We start from the raw sequence: 23,634 nt of genomic DNA on the forward strand, positions 1-23,634 counted from the left end.
GAGCCCTTGAAATGAAGGAATTGTGTTAAAAAAAATGCTTTAGTTGCCTCACATTTTTATGCAATTGTTTTGTTCACCCCACTGAATTAAAGCTGAAAGTCTGCACTTCAACTGCATCGGAGTTGTTTCATTTAAAATTCATTGTGGTAATGTACAGAACCAAACTTAGAAAAAAGTTGTCTCTGTCCAAATATTTATGGACCTAACTGTAGATAGATAGATAGATAGATAGATAGATAGATAGATAGATAGATAGATAGATAGATAGATAGATAGATAGATAGATAGATAGATAGATAGATAGATAGATAAAAATGAGCACAAGGAAATTAGAACTCCATAATTATGCCTGAAGCTAACATACCACTAAACTCAGGACCCCAATCTCTTTGTCAGTGCAGCAGCAGCTACCCAGTAGTAGTGAAAGTGAAGTTTATGGTGTTTTAGATTTTATTTTAAATGGGTAAATTTGCAGTTTTTATCCATCAATGTAGACGCAATATCCCTAATGACAATTATGAAATCATGCTTGCAGAAAAATTTGCAAATTTATTGCAAAGTTAAAAACTGAAATCTCTTACTCACATGAGAATTCAGACCTTTAATTCAATACTTTATGGAAGCTCCTTTGGCAGCAATGAAAGCTTCTTCTTGGACTAAGTTTCTACAAGTTTTGCACACCTGAATTTGGGCAGTTTATCTCATTCATCCTGGCAGATCCTCTCAGGTTCCATTAGAATAGAAGGGAAGAACATGTAAACTGCCATCTTCAGGTAACTTCACAGATTTTCTATGGGGTTTAAGTCAAGGCTTTCCACTCAAGGCCTCACTCTTCAGACACTTATCAAGAAGCCACTTCAGCATTGTCTTAACTCTGTGCTTGGAGACATTGTCATGATGAAAGGTGAACTGTCACACTACTCTGCTAAAGATCCTGGTTCTCTAATGGCACTTTATGGCTCTTTACCTGGCTTTGTGACTCCTCATAGCTTCATTGCTTGACCAAGCTTTATTTCATTCTGGGACGGGTTCTTTGCATGTTCTTTCTGTTTTAAAAAACTTCTTAATATGTAGAAATATAAACAAAATCTTTAATGTATGGTTAGTTACAAGCAGTGTCAGTGCTAGGTTATTTTGCACCCTAGGCCAAGCTTATTAGTGCCAACCAACTGTTCGGTAACTGACCTGTGTTCCTAACCCCCCAACACACCTTATGTGCTGTAGGTGAAAGCCTAATTCCCCTTAATGAATACTAACAGATTAAGAAAACCTGGATTAGCCTGTGTTACTGGACGTATGCAGTGCAAGTCCTTTTAAAATCACAACCCATTGGTATTTCACAAATCTGTAACCATCTACTCATGATTATTGAATGTATGGATCCAGTTATATATCTAAATAAATTAAGGTTCTTTCTGCAACCTTCATGTGAATTGGTGTTTTGGAAACCAAAAATGGTTCTCCTCTGATATTGCTCTGCAGAACCACTCTTGCACCTTAGTATAGTGTAGTCTGAGGTAGTGTGAACTCTGGAGCAGGTGTTTGTTCAAGGACCTCTCTGTTTTTGGCTGCATTCATCCTTCCCTTAGTTCTGACCACTCTCCCTGTCCCTGTTGCTGAAAAACATCCCTACAGCATGATACTGCCATCACCATGCTTCACCCCAGTGATGGTATAGGCTGAGCCTGGAGTCTACTTGGAGTTTGCCCAAAGAGTTCAAGTTTTGTCTAAAAAGATCACAGAATCTTTCCCTCCAGCTCTCAGAGTCTTTTAAACTGTCAAATGTCTTCTACTGAAGAGTGGCTTCTGTCACTCCACTGGGCCATAACTGGTTCTCCCATCTTAGCTGAGGACTTCTGAAGCTCTGCTAAGAGTTACCAGTGGCTTCCTGGTCATCTGCCAGACCAAGGCCCTCCTTGGACTGCCAACTCTGGGAAGAGTCCTGGTAGTTCCACATTTCCATTTCCCAATTATTAAAGCTAAGGTGCTACTGGGTTAACCCTCAAAGCTTTAGAAATGGATTTATATTCTTGTCCTGATCTGTGCCTCACCTTAACCTGTGGTGAAGTATAGAAAGCACCTTGAACTTTGTGAGTTGGTTTTTCCTGATCTGTGGTATGAATTGTGGGACCTTACATAGACAAATGTGTGCTTTTCTGAGCACAGTTTGGAGTGTCACAGCATGGGGTCAGGTTTTGATTTTTAATACATTTGCAAAGTTTTCTGAAAATATATTTTCACTTTGTTATTATGGATAATTGAATGTAGATTGATGGGCAAGAATGGAAGATGTATCCATTAAAAATTAAACCTACAACTCTATAAAGTGTACTGAAAGGGAACGGGGATGAATACTTTCTGAATCCACTGTACATAGATAGATAGATAGATAGATAGATAGATAGATAGATAGATAGATAGATAGATAGATAGATAGATAGATAGATAGATTCATAAAAGAAGGAAAGACATTCAACATATTAGGTGTGCCGCGTTAGTGTGATAATTTATTAGTCCCTTGTGAACATTTTTTAGATTGGATCGCAGTTAAAAATAAAACTTGTTTGTTTCTTTTACTGGTGTTTCTCTTTAAAGATCAGGCTCAGCACTTCTTGTTCATTGTTTATTTAAGGAAACAACAATAGCTTTTCCAGACACGTGGTATGGTGGCTAAGACTTTGCCTTTCAAGCTCTGAAACGGTCCGATTCAGTTTCAAATCCTATATAGGCCTACTGCTGACACTGTGTGACCCTGAGTAAGTTCCTTCACCTCCATGTGCTCTAATTAGAAAAATAAAAGAGCTGTAAGCAAGTGTTTCTCAAATGTATTAAGATTCCTTGGATAAAGGAGCAATGATATTTTGATAATATGCATCTAATGCATATAATGTATGTCATATGCGAAGCTTTAACGTTCCGTTTTCAACTTTATTCAGAAAGCGTTATATAGTCCGAGATCAGTAAATAAGCGTATGCTGCATGTACTAGTCGTTTATGAATGCGATCATAGTAATGCATTACGAGGCGCCAGTGATGGCACTTCTGAATCGGGGCTGCTTATATTGCCCTGATTCGCCACTTACTTCGCCGTAATTTGACCTTAACAAATGGCTCGTGTGTGTAAGAATCTCAGTGATGCACGTCAGGCGACTCCTAAACCCATTATCGAATTTCATTTGTATACGTAATGATCATAAACAATGCAACTTAATGATATAATTAACTTAATTAATATACTGAGTAGACTAAATTGGCGATGCCACTGTTGTTGAATCACAAATAATTTACTCTAGGAAAAGCTAAGAAGCACAACGAGTTAACTTTCTCCCCGAAGCATTTAACAATAAAAACGTTTCCCCTATTAAAAACTACAGTGATTTACTGTTACGGAAGCCAATACTGTCCCGGTTATCTGTCAGGCTTGGCCAATCCTAATTCAGCAGAGGGTACTCCTCGCAGGGGTGCAAAAGCGCCGCCCAATGAAAAGTGAAGAACGGGAAAAACGTCGTCCAATGAACAGAGAGCGTGAGAAAAAAGTTGGCAAAATATAGGAAAATAAAGGGATTTCGCGAAATAAGAAAGAAAGAAAGAAAGAAAGAAAGAAAGAAAGAAAGAAAGAAAGAAAGAAAGAAAGAAAGAAAGAAAGAACATATTTACTGACCCTACTCTTTGCTTGCTTGACTTCGCGAGCTTTTGGTCCCCGGACAGCTAACCAGCTGGGATCTCCGCATTGTCGCAGCATTTGTATGCTAGGGTCCCACAGATGGGCGCAGCACCGGGCTGGGAAGACGGAGAGCTGGAATTCAAACTGGTATTTGAAGAAGATCCGCCGGCCGTTCCAGGGTCGGGCGCTGGCAATAGCACTTGTGAGTCCAGGACAGAGAAGCGAATATCCGCGGACGAGACGCATAGCCCAGGTGAGCAGTTTCCCATAGAAGTATAGAAATAAGTCGCACTTCTGGCAGCAGTCATGTGCGCGGGCACCGGGCGGACAGAGGTGAGCAGAGTGTGCTGCGAGCGACCTCTAAATCCGTCATTTTTTGAGTTTGCCCATGGGTACGTGAATGCATGGCTGAATTTATGTGTTTATTTCCAAGTATAGCTATAATGCTGATTGCAGTTTAACCGTATATGAGTGAGTAGACTCCGGGCTGTGCGCCCGCTCTTGAATTTGACTGTGTCGCGTGTCGCGTGCACGCGCACAGCCCCTTTCCTTCCAACCAGGGAATCAGAAGAGGAGTTGGGTGAACACACGGACTTGAGGCCGGGTAAGAAGAAATGACGAGAACTCAGACACTCGGGATCTGTCACAGTCTCGGGAGTGTGCGGTGAATACATAGACTCCAGGACGTGACCGTCCCCATTTATGGACATGAGAAGTTAACGGTTTAACGCTGGGCACCGAAGTGACGGCTTTTTCGCACGCAACCCCCTCACCCTCCACCCCGCCGCAGCAGCAACAGCACATACTGGACGCTGTTAGAATGTAGCAGAGAAGAAAGACAGCTGCTGGCGTAGTGCTTTTCATCGGCTGTAGTATTTTCAAAACTTGAGACAAATTACAGAGTTAGCTCCCATGGGTCAACAAGGACCACAACTGATTGTTACGTAATTCCTCTATTTGGTGAACCAGACTCACATTTTATCACGTGCATTCGTGGGTCACAGCCCCCACTTGATAAAGATGCCATAGGTCCTCCTTCTCACTGCAGAAGGCCAGTGCCCATAAGCTGATATGCCAGTCTGCTAAAGCTGATAGTCACATTACACAACCTTTAGTCTGAGGGGATGTCAAACTGGACTGATCTCATTGCCTGAGCATGACATATTACACGACCAGTAAGAGCAGGTTATGTCAAAACAGATGACTAAGTGACAACTTTCCAATACAATTTAACATATCGCAGGTTTGCCCCTTTTCTGATTGCCCATAATATGCTGCCTGATGGAGCAGGTGCCTGTGTAAAGGCTTTACAGGTATAGCCAGTTCAGCCGTAATCACTGCCCATATTTTTCTCTTTTTCAATTCTGTAATGGTGCGTAAAACATGTAATATCATAGGCTTTCAATCAAGGTTCCAGACCAAGTAGTCACACAAGGACCTCTCGTAGCATTCATTTCTCTGTCTTTGTTGTTCTTGCTTTCTGCATCCTGCCCATGATGTTATGCAGATTGCACTGCTCTTGTTCTTCTTTTTCCTATTATAATGTTCTTTGTCACATCATCAGCTTCTGCAATTTGTTTGACTCTCAACAGATGTCACTGGTCTTTTTCTTTTCACCATGTTTTTCTTTTGTTTGCCAATCACATTGCTGTAAGAAACCTACGAGTGCAGGTCAGTTTGTCAAGGTTGGCTCTACCTTAAATTGTCTGAATTTCCAAAGTGCATCAGGTCATAAGCTTTCAGTCAATATGAAGATCCAAGTTCTAGCCACAGTAGTCACACCTGACCTCCGGTAGCATGCATCTCTTCATCTTTTTCATTCTTGCTCTCCCTATCCTGCACTTGTTAAGCAGATAGCACTGCTTTTGTTCTTCTTCTTTTAGTTTTTGTCACGTCATCGGCCTCTGCAGTTGGCTTGATGCTCAGCAGATGTTGCAATTGTTCTTTTTCTTTCCACCACATTTCTTCGTCTGCTGATCATTTTCTAATAAGAAACCCATGAGTGTAGGATGGTTTGCCAAGGTTGCCACTACCTCAATTTTTTTAGAATTCCCAATGAGTATCGGGTCATAAACATTTGATCAAGAACAAGATAAAGATTCTTGCCCCAGTAGTTCACGAGTAATTAATTGCATGACAGAAGAACATCTTAGCATTTTATATACATATAGATTTCCATGCAAAACAAAAACACAAATTATGTTAAACAAACTATAAATCAGAGCTTAATTAAGATGAAGACATATACATTTCATTGAAATTATAATGTACAAATACAACTTTGACGATGGAAAAGAAAAAAAGAAAAACTCTACTCAACAGAATAATTGCAGGAAATAAACCAAACAGGCCAGAAAGCAGACAGTGTTGTAGTTCTAATGACTGAGAGTTGACTGGCCACCCATCCCCTTTTGGGCCTTCTACAGTATTATCAGTATATCTAGCAGGTTGCTAAATGATATAACCCTTTTGTCATTGCTATGTGCACATGGTGGTAGAGCCTCAAAGCTCTTAAACAAGAAGCACAGGTGCCATCTCAGCACTTAGCATAAATGCCATGTAAGGGGAGCATTTGCTTGTCTTTAGAATGACCATGGAAACTAGTCCAAGAAAATAAACAAGAACTGATGACTAGGATTTAGATGTTTCTGAAACCTTCTGTATTTCAGAGAGTGGACTGATGCCATTAAGGAGACTAACAGAGTGCTACTTTATATACAGCGCCTTGATGTGTGGAGTACAAGTCCAAGGAGGGTATCTTCAAGCTTTATAACTCACTTATGAGGCATCATCTGGAGAACTGCATTACAGTTTTGGTCTCCAGGCTACAAAAAAGACTAGAAAAAGTCCAGCGAAGAGCGACTAGGCTCATTCTAGGACTACATGGGGATGAATTACAAGGAAAGACTAAAGCAGTTGAACCTTTTTAGTTTAAGCAAAAGAAGATTAAGAAGTGACATGACTAAAGTGTTTAAAATTATGAAGGGAATTAGTCCAGTCGATCTCAGCTGTTACTTTATAATAAATTCTGCAACAAGGGACACATTTGGAAACTTTTTAAGGGCAGATTTTGCACAAAGTTTTTCTTCAAACAGAAAACCATGGACATATGGAATGAATTACTAAGTAGTGTGGTGGAGAGAAGGACTTTAGGGACTTTCAAAACTAGACTTGACGTTATTTTGGAAGAATTAAGTGGTTAGGACTGGCGAGCTTTATTTGGCTAAATGGCCCATTCTCGTCTAGATTGTTCTAATGTTCAGTTTTAGATAAAATAGAATTAGCTGTGAATAACTCTTTTTAATGTCAATAAATATTTAAAATAGCAGTCTCAAGCCCCCAGTGGTTGATTTCAGGTGTTTTGTTTCACCAGCCATTCAAGAGTTCTCACGTTTCTTTGAAGATTTTTAAGGCTTTGATGCTTTTGAATACTTTGCTTACTTTGTCTGACTTGCTTATGTTATCAGTTTATGTCACCAATTTGTAAATATTACTCAGTGGTGAGCCACAGCCTTTTGTGACAGCACTGAGTGCAAGGCAGGGACCAGCCAACTACAGGATACACTCATACATGAAACGCCAGCTTAGTGTTGATAGAGCAGACGTGTATGGAGGGGACACTTGCTGTGCTCATTCAACTGAGTGTGTATTTTATAACACACTCAAAATATATGAATAAACCAGCACTGTATAGCACTTTAGAAAATTGCTGGGTACACTCAAACACACACCAATACTTACAGTACATGCCCTCAGACAACATAACACAAGGAAAGACGTACTGTGGCTTTATGTGGGGGTCACAATTTCGAAGTTACCAAGTGGACTCCCAGTCACCATTCCAGCTGCCATTTGTACATCACACTGTTTTCGTGGCAGGCGGTTCCATGATTTTATTACCATGGTTTAGCCAATTAAAGTAGCATTGATTAATATCGATATTTTTATGTAGTGCAAAGGAAAATGAATAAAACGTGTCATTGCTTGGGTTATTTCATTCAGAATTTTTATTGCATATTTGAGAGAAACCTTTTCTCAGAGTTTATTTAAATAAGCATATTAAGTGACTTTTATTTTTTGCATTTATTTTCTTTGTTATGTTAATACTGTATTGCAAACTTAATCTCATGTTTCACTCTATTGATGTTCATTTGGGTCATAGAGTTCATTTCTGTTATTACTTTTCCTAAATATTTTTTGGTAGTCAGAACTACTTCACATCTTCTCGTGACATCATCTTGAAATTCATTTGTGTCTCTTTTTGTGTATATGTTGTAAAGGAGTTGCTACAGAGTGACAGACAGGCTCACACTATGCACACTTTGTCAAATGTGTAAAGTTCAGGCTCTTAGCCTATCGGATTATCTGAGTTTGTGGATGCAAACACTCTGGGGACAAATAAACTATCTATCTATCTATCTATCTATCTATCTATCTATCTATCTATCTATCTATCTATCTATCTATCTATCTATCTATCTATCTATCTATCTATCTATCTATCTATCTATCTATCTATCTATCTAGTTTTTAAAAAAATTATCTATCTATCTACCTAAACCTAAGAATTAGCACATGTTTAGAAGTTTTGCAGTAGTTGTTTTGTTTTTCAACCATGACTTAGGATTTCGCTTTTGGTTTTGACACTAATCTTTTGTATCTTTCCGGTTATGATCACTTTTTCTTGCTTTCAAGTCCCATTTTTCTTCCAGGCCCATTTCTTTCTTTCTGCCCTTACATTGTGCCACTTTTATAGCTGGTACAACAGTGACCTTTTCAGGGACTCACAGTGATTCAGTGGTAGATACTGTGATTGTTTCAAGTCTAAGGCCTGAGCCACTACAACAGGCTATTTTTTGCTTATTGACAGATGAAAAATCCTCAAATTATTTGTAATCGTTCATTGGTCACTTGGTGCAGTTGAAAAATATAAGGTGTATGGATAGAGATAGCATTTGTTCAGGAACAGCACAGGGGCTGCTTGTGGTTCTTTTTCATAGATTACAAAAATTCTTCCTTTTTGGACTGATAAGAGCTTATCAGCCAATCAAGTGCCAATTAACAAATGGATCTGCACAATTTTGAAATGTGTGACACACTTGTTAGCATTGCTACATCACATCTCCTGAATTCTGAGTTGAAAACCTGACCCGCAGGGCGGCACAGGGGCGCAGTGGTAGCGCTGCTGCCTCGCAGTTGGGAAACCCGGGTTCGCATCCAGGATCCTCCCTGCGTGGAGTTTGCATTGTGTGAATTTCCCCTTGGGATTAATAAAGTATCTATCTGTCTATCTGTTCTCCCAGTGTCTGTTTGGGTTTCCTCCGGGTGTTCCAGTTTCTTCCCACAGTCCAAAGACATGCAGGTTAGGTGCATTGGTGATCCTAAATTGTTCCTAGTGTGTGCTTGTTGCGGCTTTGTTTCCTGCCTTCTGCCCTGTGTTGGCTGGGATTATCCCCCGTGACCCTGTAGTTAGGATATAGCAGGTTGGATAATGGATGGATGGAAACCTGACCCGGGATCATATTTACCAACCTTGTGTATGCAAGAAAGGAGGCTTGAAAAAAGAGGGAGGACTTGTGCATATTTATGTCCCATACATATGCAACATTTTGGAGAAACTGGGAAATGATGACACCCTCAATAAAGTAGGGAAAGACAGCCTAATCACACAATTACACACAATAAGTCACATCACCAATATGTCATCATAGTATGTGTTGCTGTGAGTAACATATTACACCTCAATTGTGACGAATATGATGTATAGACTCCATTTTAGTTTCTTTTTAAGAGGGCCAATGCTGCGTATTTGCACAAAAGACCTTTTTGAGGGTTTTTGTAAGTTTATATTGGTGACCTGTTCTCACTTCTCAGGGAACTGGCTGACAAGTCTGGAACATCTCACCCAAGTTTGGAAGACATTAACTGACCAATTATATGAGGTGCTACATTCCGTTGTTGTTTGGTGTGGGTGTACATACATCAAACATAACAGGTTTTTAATGACATAAAAAGGCAGTGTGGAGCAGTGTCCAGTTCTCCTAATGAAAGTGGCATTTAGATTAGATTACATAAACTTTATTAATCCCATGGGGAAAATTCAAATGCATACAGCAGCAGAAACATACAAAACAAAGACACAGACTCACAGGCCAGATAATACAGCCAATCAACCTATCGATACATAGATAGATAGATAGATAGATAGATAGATAGATAGATAGAGTGTATATTGTGCAAATGTGCAGTATTTGAAAATTAACTCAAAGAATACTTCAGGCGGATGCACTGAATTGCCTGATGATAGTGGACTGCTTCTTAGCACACTGTGATGTAATGCACCAGTTGCTAAAAGTGGTCCAAGAAAGAATCTCCTGGAGGAGACGTAGGGCATTTTCATGATGGCATCCAGTTTTCCCAACACACACGTCTCCACAACAGCTACCAGTGTGTACAGCATTCACCCTGTGATGGAGTAGACTTTTCTGATAAGTTCGTTCAGACATTGTGCTTCTTTTGAGCTCAGGTTGCTTTCCCTGGAAACTGCAGTGCAGAACATTCCACTGGCTACTATGGACTGATAGAACATTTCCAGCAGCTTGCTGTACACATCCAAAGACCTGAGTCTATATATCATTGTATTCACTGAGTTCCGGCCTTCAAGACACTGATTGGCCATAACACACAGCATTTTCTAGTCATACGTCACACAGCTGGAGCATCTTTTTTATTTCTGACCTATCTGTGCAGATGCTTTGCACATTTTTCTTTCCATCAAGAAGACATAAATTCCTTGAGATTAGTAATAAATCATTTGTTATTATTATTTCACAAGGTCTTGTGTGTTTTTTGACTCTGGGTGGGGGGGGGGGGGCCTACTTTAAGGTTTGTTTTCACTCTCTGCCGTGCCATGTAGCTAATTGTGCATACATTTGACCAGCTATGGTGAGTGAGTGAGTGCCCAGAGATTAATGTTATATACTCAGCAGCAGTTCTTGATCTGCACCAGAATTTCCCTGTTTGAACTTTGTAAATGTATGCATATCAGTGTGTACTGGCACACCCACTGTTCCTGTGATCTTCCTACATAGTGAGGAGCACAACATGTGCAAACCAGCACTTGAAGCACAATGAATCAATGGAGAGCAACAAAGCATTTTCATAATATCCTTTTTATGGTCAAGTAATTTACCCTTCAAAATATAAATACTGCAAGTTTTTTTTTTATGCATTTGAGGTGCAAATCCAGCTGGAGTATTGATTGGGTAAATGATACCATGCAGACATGTATATGCTGTGGATTATTCCCACAAGTACAAAGTAGATCGGGACGTGCTGTAAAGCATGAGGTGGTGCACACTTACTGTTTGCAGGCCTGAAAGTTCTACACATGTGCAATTGGGTAGTGACATTCCCATCCAAGATGCCTCCTATACTATAGATCAAAGATGTTATGTCGGCCTTACAAAGCATTATGGGGCTCTGGAAAAAAAAGTATTCCTAAGCCAGCCACACAGTGGATTTTTAGGAAATATCTAAGTGAACAATGTCGCTGGTGAATGTAGCAGAAAATCTTTAGGTAACAATCGTTGTCTCTTAAGTTTTTCAGTTATATTGCCATTTGTCTAACTGCTAGTAGGATGAATTAATTTTGTTATGCAGTCCCAAGGTTGCTGGAATGAAGTATCAGGTAACTCTCTGTGTGACATATTAGAGAATGATTTAATGTTCCATGTATGGACCTATTTGTAATATGTTATCAGCTATATTCTCCATGCCAAAAGAGCCCCTATGTCCGGTCACTGTTCAAGGAGTTAATGTAGAGGTGGACCACTCCTATAAGTAATTAGGGGTCCACATTAATTACAGGTTGGACTAGTCTCTAAACACAAAGGGTCTCTATAAGAAAGGGCAGAGAAGGCTCTTCTGCCTTAAGCGACTGTGCTCCTTTAATTTGGGAAGTTTCATCCTTCATGTCTTCTATAACTCTGTGAAGACCAGTGTGATTTTATACACTGTGGTGTGCTGGGCTGGTAACATCTCTTCAAGAGCGGCCCACCGAATCAACAAGCTACTTAAAAGGGCAGATCAGTTATGGAACACACTCTGGACCCACTGGAGGTAGTAACAAAGGAGAAAAATAAAACAAAGATGGGTGCATCATGAACACACTAACACTAAGGACTTTCAGCCAATGGACCATTCAGCAGAAGTGTGTCAAGAAATGCTAAGGGGGCTTCTTTATTCCAACAGCAATATGACTCCTCAATGCAAACTTTTCTTTGTTTTTAATTTTCTTGCTTTATTGTCATTTTGGTATGTGTTTATTTATTTATCTATTGATTTATTTATTTATTTAAGAGTTTCTATAAAAAGCCCAATTTCTCCCTGGGGACAAATAAAGTTCTATCTATCTATCTATCTATCTATCTATCTATCTATCTATCTATCTATCTATCTATCTATCTATCTATCTATCTATCTATCTATCTATCTATCTATCTATCTATCTATCTATTCTCTTGTATATCCATAACATGTAAAGCCTTTGCTTACCAAAGTGCTCCAAAGTATCTTTCTTTAAATAATTTCTTTATCTCCCTATTATTTAAAAAAAATCCTGGGACGAGATGTGACTTTTTAGCCTGGGACAAGATGTGATTTTTTCAGAGAGATAATTTCATGTCCCGTGAGACGAGACTTTTTGCCAAGAGATTTAACCATGCCTGGGCCTGGAAATAAAAGACAAAGAGTAGATGACAAAGTAGAATGTCATAAAGAATTCAAAAACATTGGCGCGATACACATGCAGAGCAAGTTAGAGATAATGAAAGTACTAAAATTCGAAAGTCTCAAAAAATGATAGTAAAGATCACGTTAGCGCAAACAAATGGAAATTATTACTCGATGAAATAACAACAGCGAAAAGAGATCGAGAATATGGACATAGGTGATATGACAAAAGTATGTAGATATTGTTCGGATTTAAACCTTAAGTCGGAGACTTGTAGATCTTCTAATTCATGTTGCCATCAGGGAAAAGTAGTGTTTCTTCACAATGAAGAGGCGTATCCGTGAGAATTAAAAGATTTGTTGTTTGGTGAAAGTGAAATCCATATACGTGAGTGGCAGGCTGGGGGATTGGCGAGCAAAGTGAGCAGGGGGTGAAGCGCCCTAGTACTTACATATTCTAAAGTGTGAAGAACCTTTTTATGTAAGCTGAACCAGGGTCAAGGTATTATTTTTCCCTTTCATGAAAATTCACTGTGAAAATTGCATTGGCGAATTTCACCGATCAACCCTAGTGAACACAAACTAAAACTGCCTAAAGTGGTAAATTTTATTACTTGCAGTTTCCTTTCGTTACCATAAGCATATTGCAACTCATGTTTATTGTAATCATTTTGTTGCTGTCTTCAGTGTTAAACATGAGTGAGGGTGCTACGTCAGCATGGCCAGTGCTGGTGAACTGTGATGGACACCATCATTTTAACTGAGCACAGCTTGTTCATCTCTCCCTCTCATTGTTTTAGTTTTCCTTTGCATTTTGTTGTACTATCTTCTGTGATATTTGCATGGTCACTTTCTTTGTTGGACAATCTGACACTGTTTGCCTTGTCACTTTGTTCTTCTTTGAAATCTTTTTCATTTTGTTGTAGTTGTTGTGACTGAATTACTTGTGTGAGCGGAATCAAACTTGAAGTAACGAGAGCTGTTATTCATTGTTTTGTATGGTGTAATGTGCCGAGAAATAGTGACGTAGTGCGGTTGTGTAATCAGCGTGTGTGCTTTTTAAACTTCAAAACTACATTATTTAATATGTATATTATTTATATGAGCCTCCCTCATGCTGGCCCCACCACTTAATCCTGGTCTTGTGACAGTATCAGAAGATAAACTGGGACTGCAGAAGAAGAAACAACATTAGTAGAACAATGAAATACTTACAAACATTACCTAATAATCAAACAACTTTCTTTTTTCCTGCCACCATTGGCTCAGCATGCTCCCTTTACTAAAGTCATCAAGGTTAACACAGGAGATGGGTAAGTCAGTAAAGCTGTAGTTTTTCATTATATATAATAAAGTATCACTGAGTACCCTAAAGTCTTGAAGACATTGATTCCTAAAACCACCTCCTTTCTTGGTTGACTCCTTTATCTCATATTATTTGTGAAAATAAGATACCATGTAAATTGGGGCCATAATATATACTTAGGGTCTTGATCCCTTTGCATGCAGGTGTTATGGGTCACCAGGAGAACAATGTAAAGAAAAACAGACAAGGGGTCAAAACCATAAAGATTGGAAGAAGCTGTGTGGCAATCCAAAATGAAAGGCTAACTCAGAGTCCAAAGGTGATAGCAAAGCTTGAGATTTAACTTACACAACAATTTTCTGTACTGTGATTCGAAAATGGTTTTATCTGCAGCTCAGTTAGAGAAGAATTGAATGACAGAATGACAACAATATAAAATAACAGTCAAAATACCCCAAAATAATAAACATTTCCAAATATTGACTTAAAATATCTGAAAAATTACCAGAAGTAAGAATACTCCTAACAACAGGAGCAATCATAAAATTTGAGCGTGGCTAAGACTGCTATATAAATAAAAAATGTTCAAGTCTCATGTTTACAACAAAAAAAGATACTATTGGGCACAAAGTTAAGCAGCACACACGTGATACAAGAGCCCAAGTACCTCGATGACACGGGGCACAACTATAGAGAGCTGTCTGTCTCGGCTTTCCAACTTGGAGTTCTCAGGGTCTTATAAACCCAAATATAAAATTATTTCTGGGATTAGGGCAACTTAAAAATAAAAATGAGGCCTCCAATAAACAGCACCACCCGGAGGCTCCTAGCTACATTACAGCTGAAATACCTCACTTAAAGAACGAGGCCACCTCTGAGCAGCTGTATACTCTCACTGGGACCTTCTGCCAGCTTCCATTGTGGGAGCTTTGCCAGCATTTGTCGTTATGCCAGAATCCTCCACTTTGTGTTTAACCACCAGCAGTGGTCCTGTGCTTACTACTATCCACAGTGGGCAAGACCACCCCTCGGGGCACACACCTGATTCTTTCTATTTAGAGCCTGTACTTGCTGTCTGGAGTGGGGATCCGTGACTAACAACTTTAAACAGACTTTATTTTTTTCCATGGATAACTAAAAATACTTATTTAAAAGGGTCATGCACTTTAATTAAAGTGTTTGTTAATGTTCAAAAATATGTTTTAAGTTAGTAGCAGCCCATACAGTCCAATGATAATTCAGAATCCTTGTAAGGCCTATTTCTAAAGCACAGCATAGTTTCTTTTCTTAAAGCATATTATAAATTTAGTTATAAATTATAATTCTAAAAGTCTGAAGGATATTTGGATAAGGGTGCTTACTATTATATTGTGTGAAAATGGTGCTTTACTTTAAGTCAGTGGTTCCCAGTTTTCATAATTTTATTTCCATTTTCAATTCAATGTGATAGGACGCGACATCTGGCGGACCTGGTGCAAACCAGTAACTCACTTAGTAATTACTATTTGCGGAAGCCTCTACAAATGGTTACTAGATGGTGCTCTACAATAATTAAGTTTCTCGATTGTTTTAGTAGTTTGTCAAACTTTCTCTGTACTTTGTGTTCATATATACAGTAAATTGCTATCGGTTTCACATAGTCTTAGTGTTGAATTCGTTTTCAGAGATTGTATCAATTGTATATTGTTGTGATTAAGTCAAGTGAAGTATTTCTTCTCGTATGTATTTTTAAAAATGGATCCGTTTTTACTAAGCAGTAATAAGCGTTGTGAGAGTGAAAATAAAGAGGGCACACAGTCAACCAGTGGCAAATATCAAAAATCTGATGATAGTTATTTGGACTTCGTTTTTACGTTGACAGAAGTCAATGGTGAAGAGAGGCCGCAGTGTGTACTGTGTATGAAAGTGTTGGCATCAGAGCGTACGCTACCAAGTAAGTTGAAATGCCTTTTAGAAACCAATCATCCCAGCATAGTTAGTAAATCTCGTAACTACTTTACCAGAAAGTTAAAAGAGTTAAATCAACAAAAAGGTAGGTTTTATAAGCAGGCATCAATACCAAGCAATGCATTGCTAGCATCTTACAAGATAATAATAATAATAATACATCTTATTTATATAGCGCCTTTCCCATGCTCAAGGCACTTATGACCTTAAATATGTGTTTTATTTATTTTTATTGAACCCTTTAATAAAAAAAAAATATCAGCTATTCTGCAAATGAGAATTTGATGGGGGTGGGGGGGATTTGGGGGTGCACCTTGGGTAAACCTGGATTCAGCAAGGGCGCAGAGAATCAAAAAAGTTTAGGAATCACTGCTTTATTGGTGATGTCTTGTCAGTTAATACTCATCTGAGTCAGTGTGAGTGTGAACTGTTGTCTCAGGGTGCGTCCTGCTGTACTGGGCCTTCAGAAAATATTCAGAACACTTTGTTTTTTTCTCATTTTATCATGTTGCAGCCTTTATTCGCTGATTAGAAGTCACAGCAAGTCCAGTACTGTGATGCCAATCTTAGTGATGGTCAATCTTTTTAATATGTCATCTGTTTGCGCCACTGCATACCAAGCGATTTGCTGCCTTATGGCTGTGCCTGTCCCAGCAGAAATCATTTTTATTTAATGTAAATGTAGAAGAACTTGTCCGAGAAGAACATAGTATTCAGTCCATCAGCCTTGCAGAAGCTACAGCCTGCCAGTATTGGAGTATTGAATCATTGACAGCCATGTGTATACATGCAGTGGATTCAGAAAGTATTCAGACCCCCTTCACGTTTTACACATTTTGTTATGTTGCTGTCTTGTGCTAAAATCATTTAAATTCCTTTTTTTCCTCTTCAAGCAGCACTGAATACCCCAAAATGACAAAGCAAAAACAGGATTTTCAAAATGTGTGCAATTTATTAAAAATAAAAACCTGTCATATAACATTGACACAGGTATTCATACCCTTTACCCAGCACTTAGCTGAAGCACCTTTGGCAGTGATTCCAACCTGGAGTCTTCTTGGGTCTTTGCACACCCGGATTTGGGGATTTTCTCCCATTCTTCTCTTCAGATCCTCTCAAGCTCTGTCAAGATGGATGGAGCAACAGTGATTTTCAGGTCTCTCCAGAGATGTTCAATTGGGTTCAAGTCCGGGTTCTGGGTGAGCAACTCAACAACATACCCGAGTTGTTTTTAAGCCACCCTTGTGTTGTCTTTGCTTTGTGCTGAGGGTCATTGTCCTGTTGGAAGGTGAACCTTTGGCCCAGTCTGATATTCAGAGTGCTCTAGGGCAGGTTTTCATTAAGGATATCTCTGTACTTTACTCTGTTCAGTTTATCCTCAACCCTGATAAATTTCCCAGAAAAACAATCCCACAGCATGATGCTGCCACCATCATGTTTCACTATTGGAGTGTATTGCACAGGTGATGATTGGGGCCTGGTTTCCTCCAGACATGACACAGTAATGTTGGTTTCATCAAACCAGAAAATCTTTTTTTTCAGTCTTTTTGGTGTATTTTTGTACACTCCAAGTGGGCTTCCTTGTGTCTTTTAATGAGGACAGGCTTCAGTCTGGCCACTCTGTCATAAAACAGGGAAGGGCTGCAGTGATGGTTGTCCTTTAGAAAACTTCTCCCATCTCTACACAGTTTCTCTGAAGCTCAGGCAAAGTAACCATTGGGTTCTTGGACACCTTTCTTATTAAGGCCCTCCTCCTCTTTGTGAACTCAAGGAGTAGTTGTGGTTGTTTCAAACTTCTTCCATTTAAGAATTATGAAGGGCTCTTGGGAATCTTCAATGCTGCATGGATTTTTTTTATAGATAGATCTGTGCCTGAACTCTATCCTGTCTCTAACCCATCCATCCATCCATTTTCCGACCCGCTGAATCCGAACACAGGGTCACGGGGGTCTGCTGGAGCCAATCCCAGCCAACACAGGGCACAAGGCAGGAAACAATCCTGGGCAGGGTGCCAACCCACCGCAGGACACACACAAACACACCCACACACCAAGCACACACTAGGGCCAATTTAGAATCACCAATCCACCTAACCTGCATGTCTTTGGACTGTGGGAGGAAACCGGAGCGCCCGGAGGAAACCCACGCAGACACGGGGAGAACATGCAAACTCCACGCAGGCAGGACCCGGGAATCGAACCCAGGTCCCCAGATCTCCCAACTGTGAGGCAGCAGCGCTACCCACTGCGCCACCGTGCCGCCCCTGTCTCTAACCTCTGCTGGCAATTCCTTCAACGTCATGGCTTGGTTTTTTGCTCTAATACAAATTTTCAGCTGTGGGACCTTCTATAGACAGGTGTGTGTCTTTCCTAGTCAGTCCAATCCATTTGATTGACAATCGATGGACTCCAAACAAGGTGGGGAAACATCACAGTGATGATCAATAAAATGGGATGCACCCGAGCCAGTGTCAAAGCAAAAGTTCTGAATACTTATGTCAATGTGATATTTCACTTTTTCATTTAAAAAAAAATGTAAACCCTTCTAAAATCCTGTCTGTCAGTTGGGGAAATTGAGTGTGGCTTGATGTGATAACAAATGAATTTAAATGATTTTAAATGAAGAGGTCTGAATACTTTCTGAAGTCACTGTATGAATGCAGAATATGGCCAAAATGGCTTTCGATGATTCAGGTAGCAATTGCCCCAATGCTGGGAGGCTTTGGCTTCTACAAGGCTGATGGACTGAATGATATCTTCTTGTCTGACAGTTTCTTTTATTTTTATGTTAAATAGCTGTGTAAGGCCATTCTGTAATCCTAGAAACTCCTAGAAACTATTGAAATCATCAGAAAAAAAATTGAAATGCAGAGTCGGCGGTGTCGTTTTGTGGACATGTTCTCCCCCTTGTCTATCAGTGGCTACTTTGCCGATGGAGTCGCTTTCTTTCAGCTTCATGCTGCAGTCTCGTACTCCGTTCTTCTGACTCATTAACTTGGGGCCGCCTTGCTGGCTCATTGAGCTTCATGCAGTAGCCTCGCACTTCCGGGCCAGACAGACAGACATATGCACTTCCATGCATGAACTTTTATATATAAGATAAATTATTCTGAACTCCTGGATCATTCCAGTTCAATGAGCTAAAACTTATTTCTGCTGAGACAGGCGTGAGCCATAAGACAGCCAATTATTTGGTATATAATGGCGCAAACACAGACAGAATATCAAAAAGATGAACCATCACTAAGGCTGGCATCACAGTGCAGGACTTGACATGACTTCTAGTCAGACAGCCTCCCATATTTAACAAATAATGATGGTGAATCGAATTGCTTTGGAGGGTGTCAAATTCTACAACTTGAAATCACAAGAAGTCAATTCTTGATGAGTCTCCTTATGGTTTCAAGTCTTGCATTGCCCTGTGGGAGTACCAGAAAGTCACCTAATTTTGGCAGCCAATAAACATGGAGCATAAAAACAATAAGGAGAAGATACACAAAGTAAGCAAATGTCATGAAAAATAAGCCATAGCCTGTGCTTTCCTGTGGTGTGCAAACATGAAACATCAGGTGGACCTTTGTACTGGTGCTAAAGTTTGATGAGCATCTCTTCCGTTTGTACAGCTCAAAATACATGCTTTGCTTCTTTCCTTGATCCCATTTTTATTCTTCACTGTTTGTGGGCAATGTATAAATTAAACTTACTTTTATCCAAAAGCAGTCGACATCTGTTAATTCTTGCTGAAACAAGACCACATCCATAGAACTTTTGACTTGCTACAAGAAAATCCAGCCAATGTGACTTTGTCATAATCAGTTCTAGTTGTAGAGCTCTACAAATGCCTAAATGGAGATGTCACGCTATACATCTGACAGCAGTGACCATGCCCTGCAATAATTTATGTGATTTACTTAAGATTATGTAAATGAAAGCTACACCTGAAACCTTACAAAGGTGACTGACAATAGACTTACACTTTAAAATAACTGCCAGCTGTGACTCCTTGTCACCCTTAAATACATTAGCAGAAGAATAATATGACATGAAGAGCTGCTGAGTGGTTAGTGCACCAGTGTCACAGCTCCAGGAGTTGGGATTTGAATTCTGGCACCAGTCACTGTCTATGTGGAGTTGTGCATTGTGTCCATGTCTGTGGGAATGTTCCTCCAGGTATTCCAATTTTTATCTGACATCCCAAAAGCACATGTGTTAGATTAATTGTCATCTCCACATTAGCCTATTATAAATGAGTATGGGTGACTCTGAGTGTGCCCTTTCCAGGCTTCTCTGCTATCTAGTGCAAAATAATGCCAGGATAGATTTCAGCTCCCTGCATTGGACATGTTGAGTAAATGCAAATGGACAGAAGTTATCAAGATCTAAATGTAAAATTCACAAAATGGCTGCACTTAGTATTTCACTCCAATATCGCCAGGCAGTTATTGTGTTTTAAAAGCTGTATGCTCCACCAGTGATTTGTCATATATATCAAATGAAGATGCAAGTTTACAGGGGGATATTATAGTCATGGGGTTCTTTAATTATTTGAATATTAACTGGGATAATGTTGCAAATAGTGCAGCACAAGAGTTTTTAGAAGTAATCAGTGACTGTTTTTTAACACAACATGTTAAAGCACCAACGCAGGATTAATCCTGTCTGGATTTAGTATTTTGTAATAATCAGGATAGAATTGAGGGTGTACAAGTGATTGAACCACTAGGGTCAGGAGACCATAATATAATACAGTTCTTAGAGTTTTGTAAGAGTGCCGATGCAAAGGCTAAAACTTAACTTTAACTTTGGTAGGGCAAATTTTGAGCAGATGTGGCAAAGTCTAAGGAGGATAGACTGGGATAAGCTTTTAAGTGTGGAGGCAGTTGAGGAGCAGTGGAACAGGTTTAAAAATGTTTTACATATAATGCAGGAAACATAAATTTAGAATTAGTAGGAAATTTTTAAAAACTCTGCAGTGGGTTATTAAAAAGATGAAAAGGAAGCTGCAAAGGGGAAAAAACAGCTGTATAAGTCATGTAAGACTATTAACTCCATTGTTAATTGTAGGGCGTATGAGAGAATGAGGGCAACCATTAAGAAGGATATTAGTGGGCTAAAAGACAGAGAGGAATATAGCAGACAAGGCAAAAGATGACCGTAAGAGGTTCTTTCAGTGTTTTACTAATAAAGGTACAGTCAATGAGGAGGTGAAGTGCATCAGGAATAGTAAATGAGAATAAAAAATACAGACAGTGAAATAGCGGATGCCCTAAACTTACATTTTTCTGAGGTGTTTACAAGTGAGCAAGTGGATAACCTCCCAGAGGTAAACGTGACTACTAAGGAGGTACTGAGGGATTTGGAAATTCTAAAGGGAGAAGAGCTGTTTAGATTAAATAGGCTGAAATCAAACAAATCACCAGGACCAGATAATATTTACCCTCAGGTTCTTAAGGAGGTTAGCAAGTATGAATATAAACCCTTGATGCACATTTTTGGGAAGTTGCTGTGCACTGGGGAAATTCTGGAAGACTGGAAAATGACAAATATAAATATATACATATTATATAAAAAGGTGACCAGGCTGCTCCAAGCAACTATAGACTAATAAATTTAACATGCATCACAGAAAAATTAATGGAAGGAATTATTAAGAATAAGATTGAGCAACACCTGGCAAGGACTGGAGTTTTACTGAGCAGACAGCATGGGTTCAGAAGAGGGAGGTCGTGTTTTACTAACATGCTGGAATTCTATGAGAAAGCAACTAAAAGGGTTTGATCAAAGTGGAGCTTATGATATTATTTATCTTGACTTTCAGAAAACATTTGATAAGGTGCCACATGAGAGGTTGGGCATCAAACTAAAATTAGAAGGAGTTCAGGGTGATGTTTGTAGATGGGTGCAGAATTGGCTCAGACACTGGAAGCAGAGGGTGATGGTGGGATCAACCTCATCAGAATTGGCTGATGTTAAGAGTGGTGTTCCATAGGGGTCAGTGCTAGGGCCGCTGCTATTTTTAATATATATATATATATAAATGATTTAGTTAGGAATATAAGTAACAAGATGGTTAAGTTTGCAGATGATACCAAGATACGTGGATTGGCAGATAATCTTGAATCCATTCAGTCATTTCAGATGGACTTGGAAAACATACAGGCTCAGGCAGATTTGTGTCAGATGAAAATTCATGTAGGTAAATGAAAAGTATTACATGTAGAAATAAAAAGGTTAGGTTTGAATACACAATGGGAGGTCAGAAAACTGAAAGTGTACCTTATGAGAAGGATTTAGAAGTCGTAGTGGACTCAACAATCTTAACTTCCCGTCAGTATTCAGAAGCCATTAAGAAGGCAAGCAGAATGTCAGGTTATATAGCGCTCTGATGTGTTGAGTACAAGTCCAAGGAGGTCCTGCTGAAGCTTTATAACGCACTGGTGAGGCCTCATCTGGTGTACTGTGTACATTTGTGGTCTCCAGGATACAAAAAGGACATAGCAGCACTAGAAAAAGTCCAGAGGAGATAAACTTTGCCCAATAATAATGAAAAGCCTAATAAGAAATCTTTGTTTTTGAGCACCGTTTTGATCAAACTTTGTTAACAACGTTGAGAAGTGATTTCTTGCCCTTTAGAAGAAGAAGTGTAACTGACCTTGTAAATGTCTGATTCCCCTTCTGTAACATCCTGACTGAAGTTACTACCACCAGTTTTGGATGCTCATGATTTTTTTGTTTAAACTTTGGATCTGGATGGTCACCACAGGGGCCTTTTATTAAACTGAGCTGTTCTGGAAAAACAGTGGAAAACTGGCAGATGATTGTCATAGCACATGCGGCTGAAACATGTAAGCCCTTCTGGAAATGGCCGAGGTGTGGCCGCATTTCTGCTTTTACTAATTCACATTTTGCCTCTGATTTCAAATGGGGGCTACCTTGTCTTACGAGACAAGCTTCCTGGCATCGTGTTGAGGCGAGCTGGCTGGAAGGAGCTGGGCTCTTGAAAATGTGGTTTTAATTAGAGTGCCTGGAGGACTAGGGTGCGGTGCGTGGTTATAAAGAAAACTGTTACCATCTGGAGCAGCAAAGATCTTTCTTTTCTTTCTTTTTAAAGGAAAGGAACTGTTCATAATTCCGAATTCTGTCATTTTCTTTACCATATATTAATGCAACACAAAAGGTGCACATTTATTTTTAAATTTAAATATACAGTATAAAACAGTGATATGTATATGTTTGACTTGACTGGAAGGTTCTTAACTTTCACACCAAAAACTGCATTTGGTCATTCTGAACATCCATCCGTTTTCTGAGCCTGGTGTGTCCACGTCACATATGCAGTGAGCTGAAGATCTGAACCAAGTGTACGGCAGAAATCTACCCTAGACGAGAACCCAGTCCTTAATGCCTAAATAGGTTTCCTTTTATAAATGATTGTAAATGAAAATGATGCATTTCTGAATTCACTTTATCCAAAATAGATTTGTGGGGAGAGGAGGCTATTGTGACAGCGTCCCTGGATGGGATGAAATGAAAGTTTACTTACACTCTTATGCTAAAGCTGAAGATAGCCAAGCTGACAAATGTGGACTTTGAGGTGACCGTGAGGTCTTGTCATTTGATGACATTGACACTCCCTTAAAAGCAGACTACCTGTACATTTGAGAGCTACTCCATTTATTTTATGAACCTACTTCTATTACAGGATCGTGGGCAAACAAAGATTGCAAGACAGGAGCCCCACAAACACACACACAAACAAATCCAGTTAATCGCACACACACGTTAATTGTTGGGGATGTAGCAGAAAAAAAAATGAAGAATTGTGCAAACATGGAGAGAACGTTCAAATTCCACACATATGATGATGTGGGAAAGTATTTATGAAACATCTCAGAATTACTCCTAGGAATTGCACTAAATGCATGGCTAGGATAAGAACTTATAGGATAAGAGAAGTGCATATTTATGAAGTGTCCTACACTTAC

At 39.4% G+C, this 23,634-nt stretch overlaps 1 protein-coding gene across 1 annotated transcript in view; it reads left to right on the forward strand.

The window, feature by feature from the left end:
- Positions 1-3,109: 3,109 nt before the first annotated feature.
- The window catches only part of nfatc4 (nuclear factor of activated T cells 4), a 186,203-nt gene continuing 165,678 nt past the window's right edge, over positions 3,110-23,634 (forward strand). Inside the window, exon 1 of the mRNA XM_028793592.2 lies at positions 3,110-3,917. Within this exon, the coding sequence (XP_028649425.2) occupies positions 3,764-3,917 (154 nt within the window). The 5' untranslated portion in view covers positions 3,110-3,763. The remainder of the gene's footprint in view (positions 3,918-23,634) is intronic.

This window comes from Erpetoichthys calabaricus, chromosome 2 (genome assembly GCF_900747795.2).
Source record: "Erpetoichthys calabaricus chromosome 2, fErpCal1.3, whole genome shotgun sequence".
NCBI classification, from domain to species: Eukaryota; Metazoa; Chordata; class Cladistia; order Polypteriformes; family Polypteridae; genus Erpetoichthys; species Erpetoichthys calabaricus.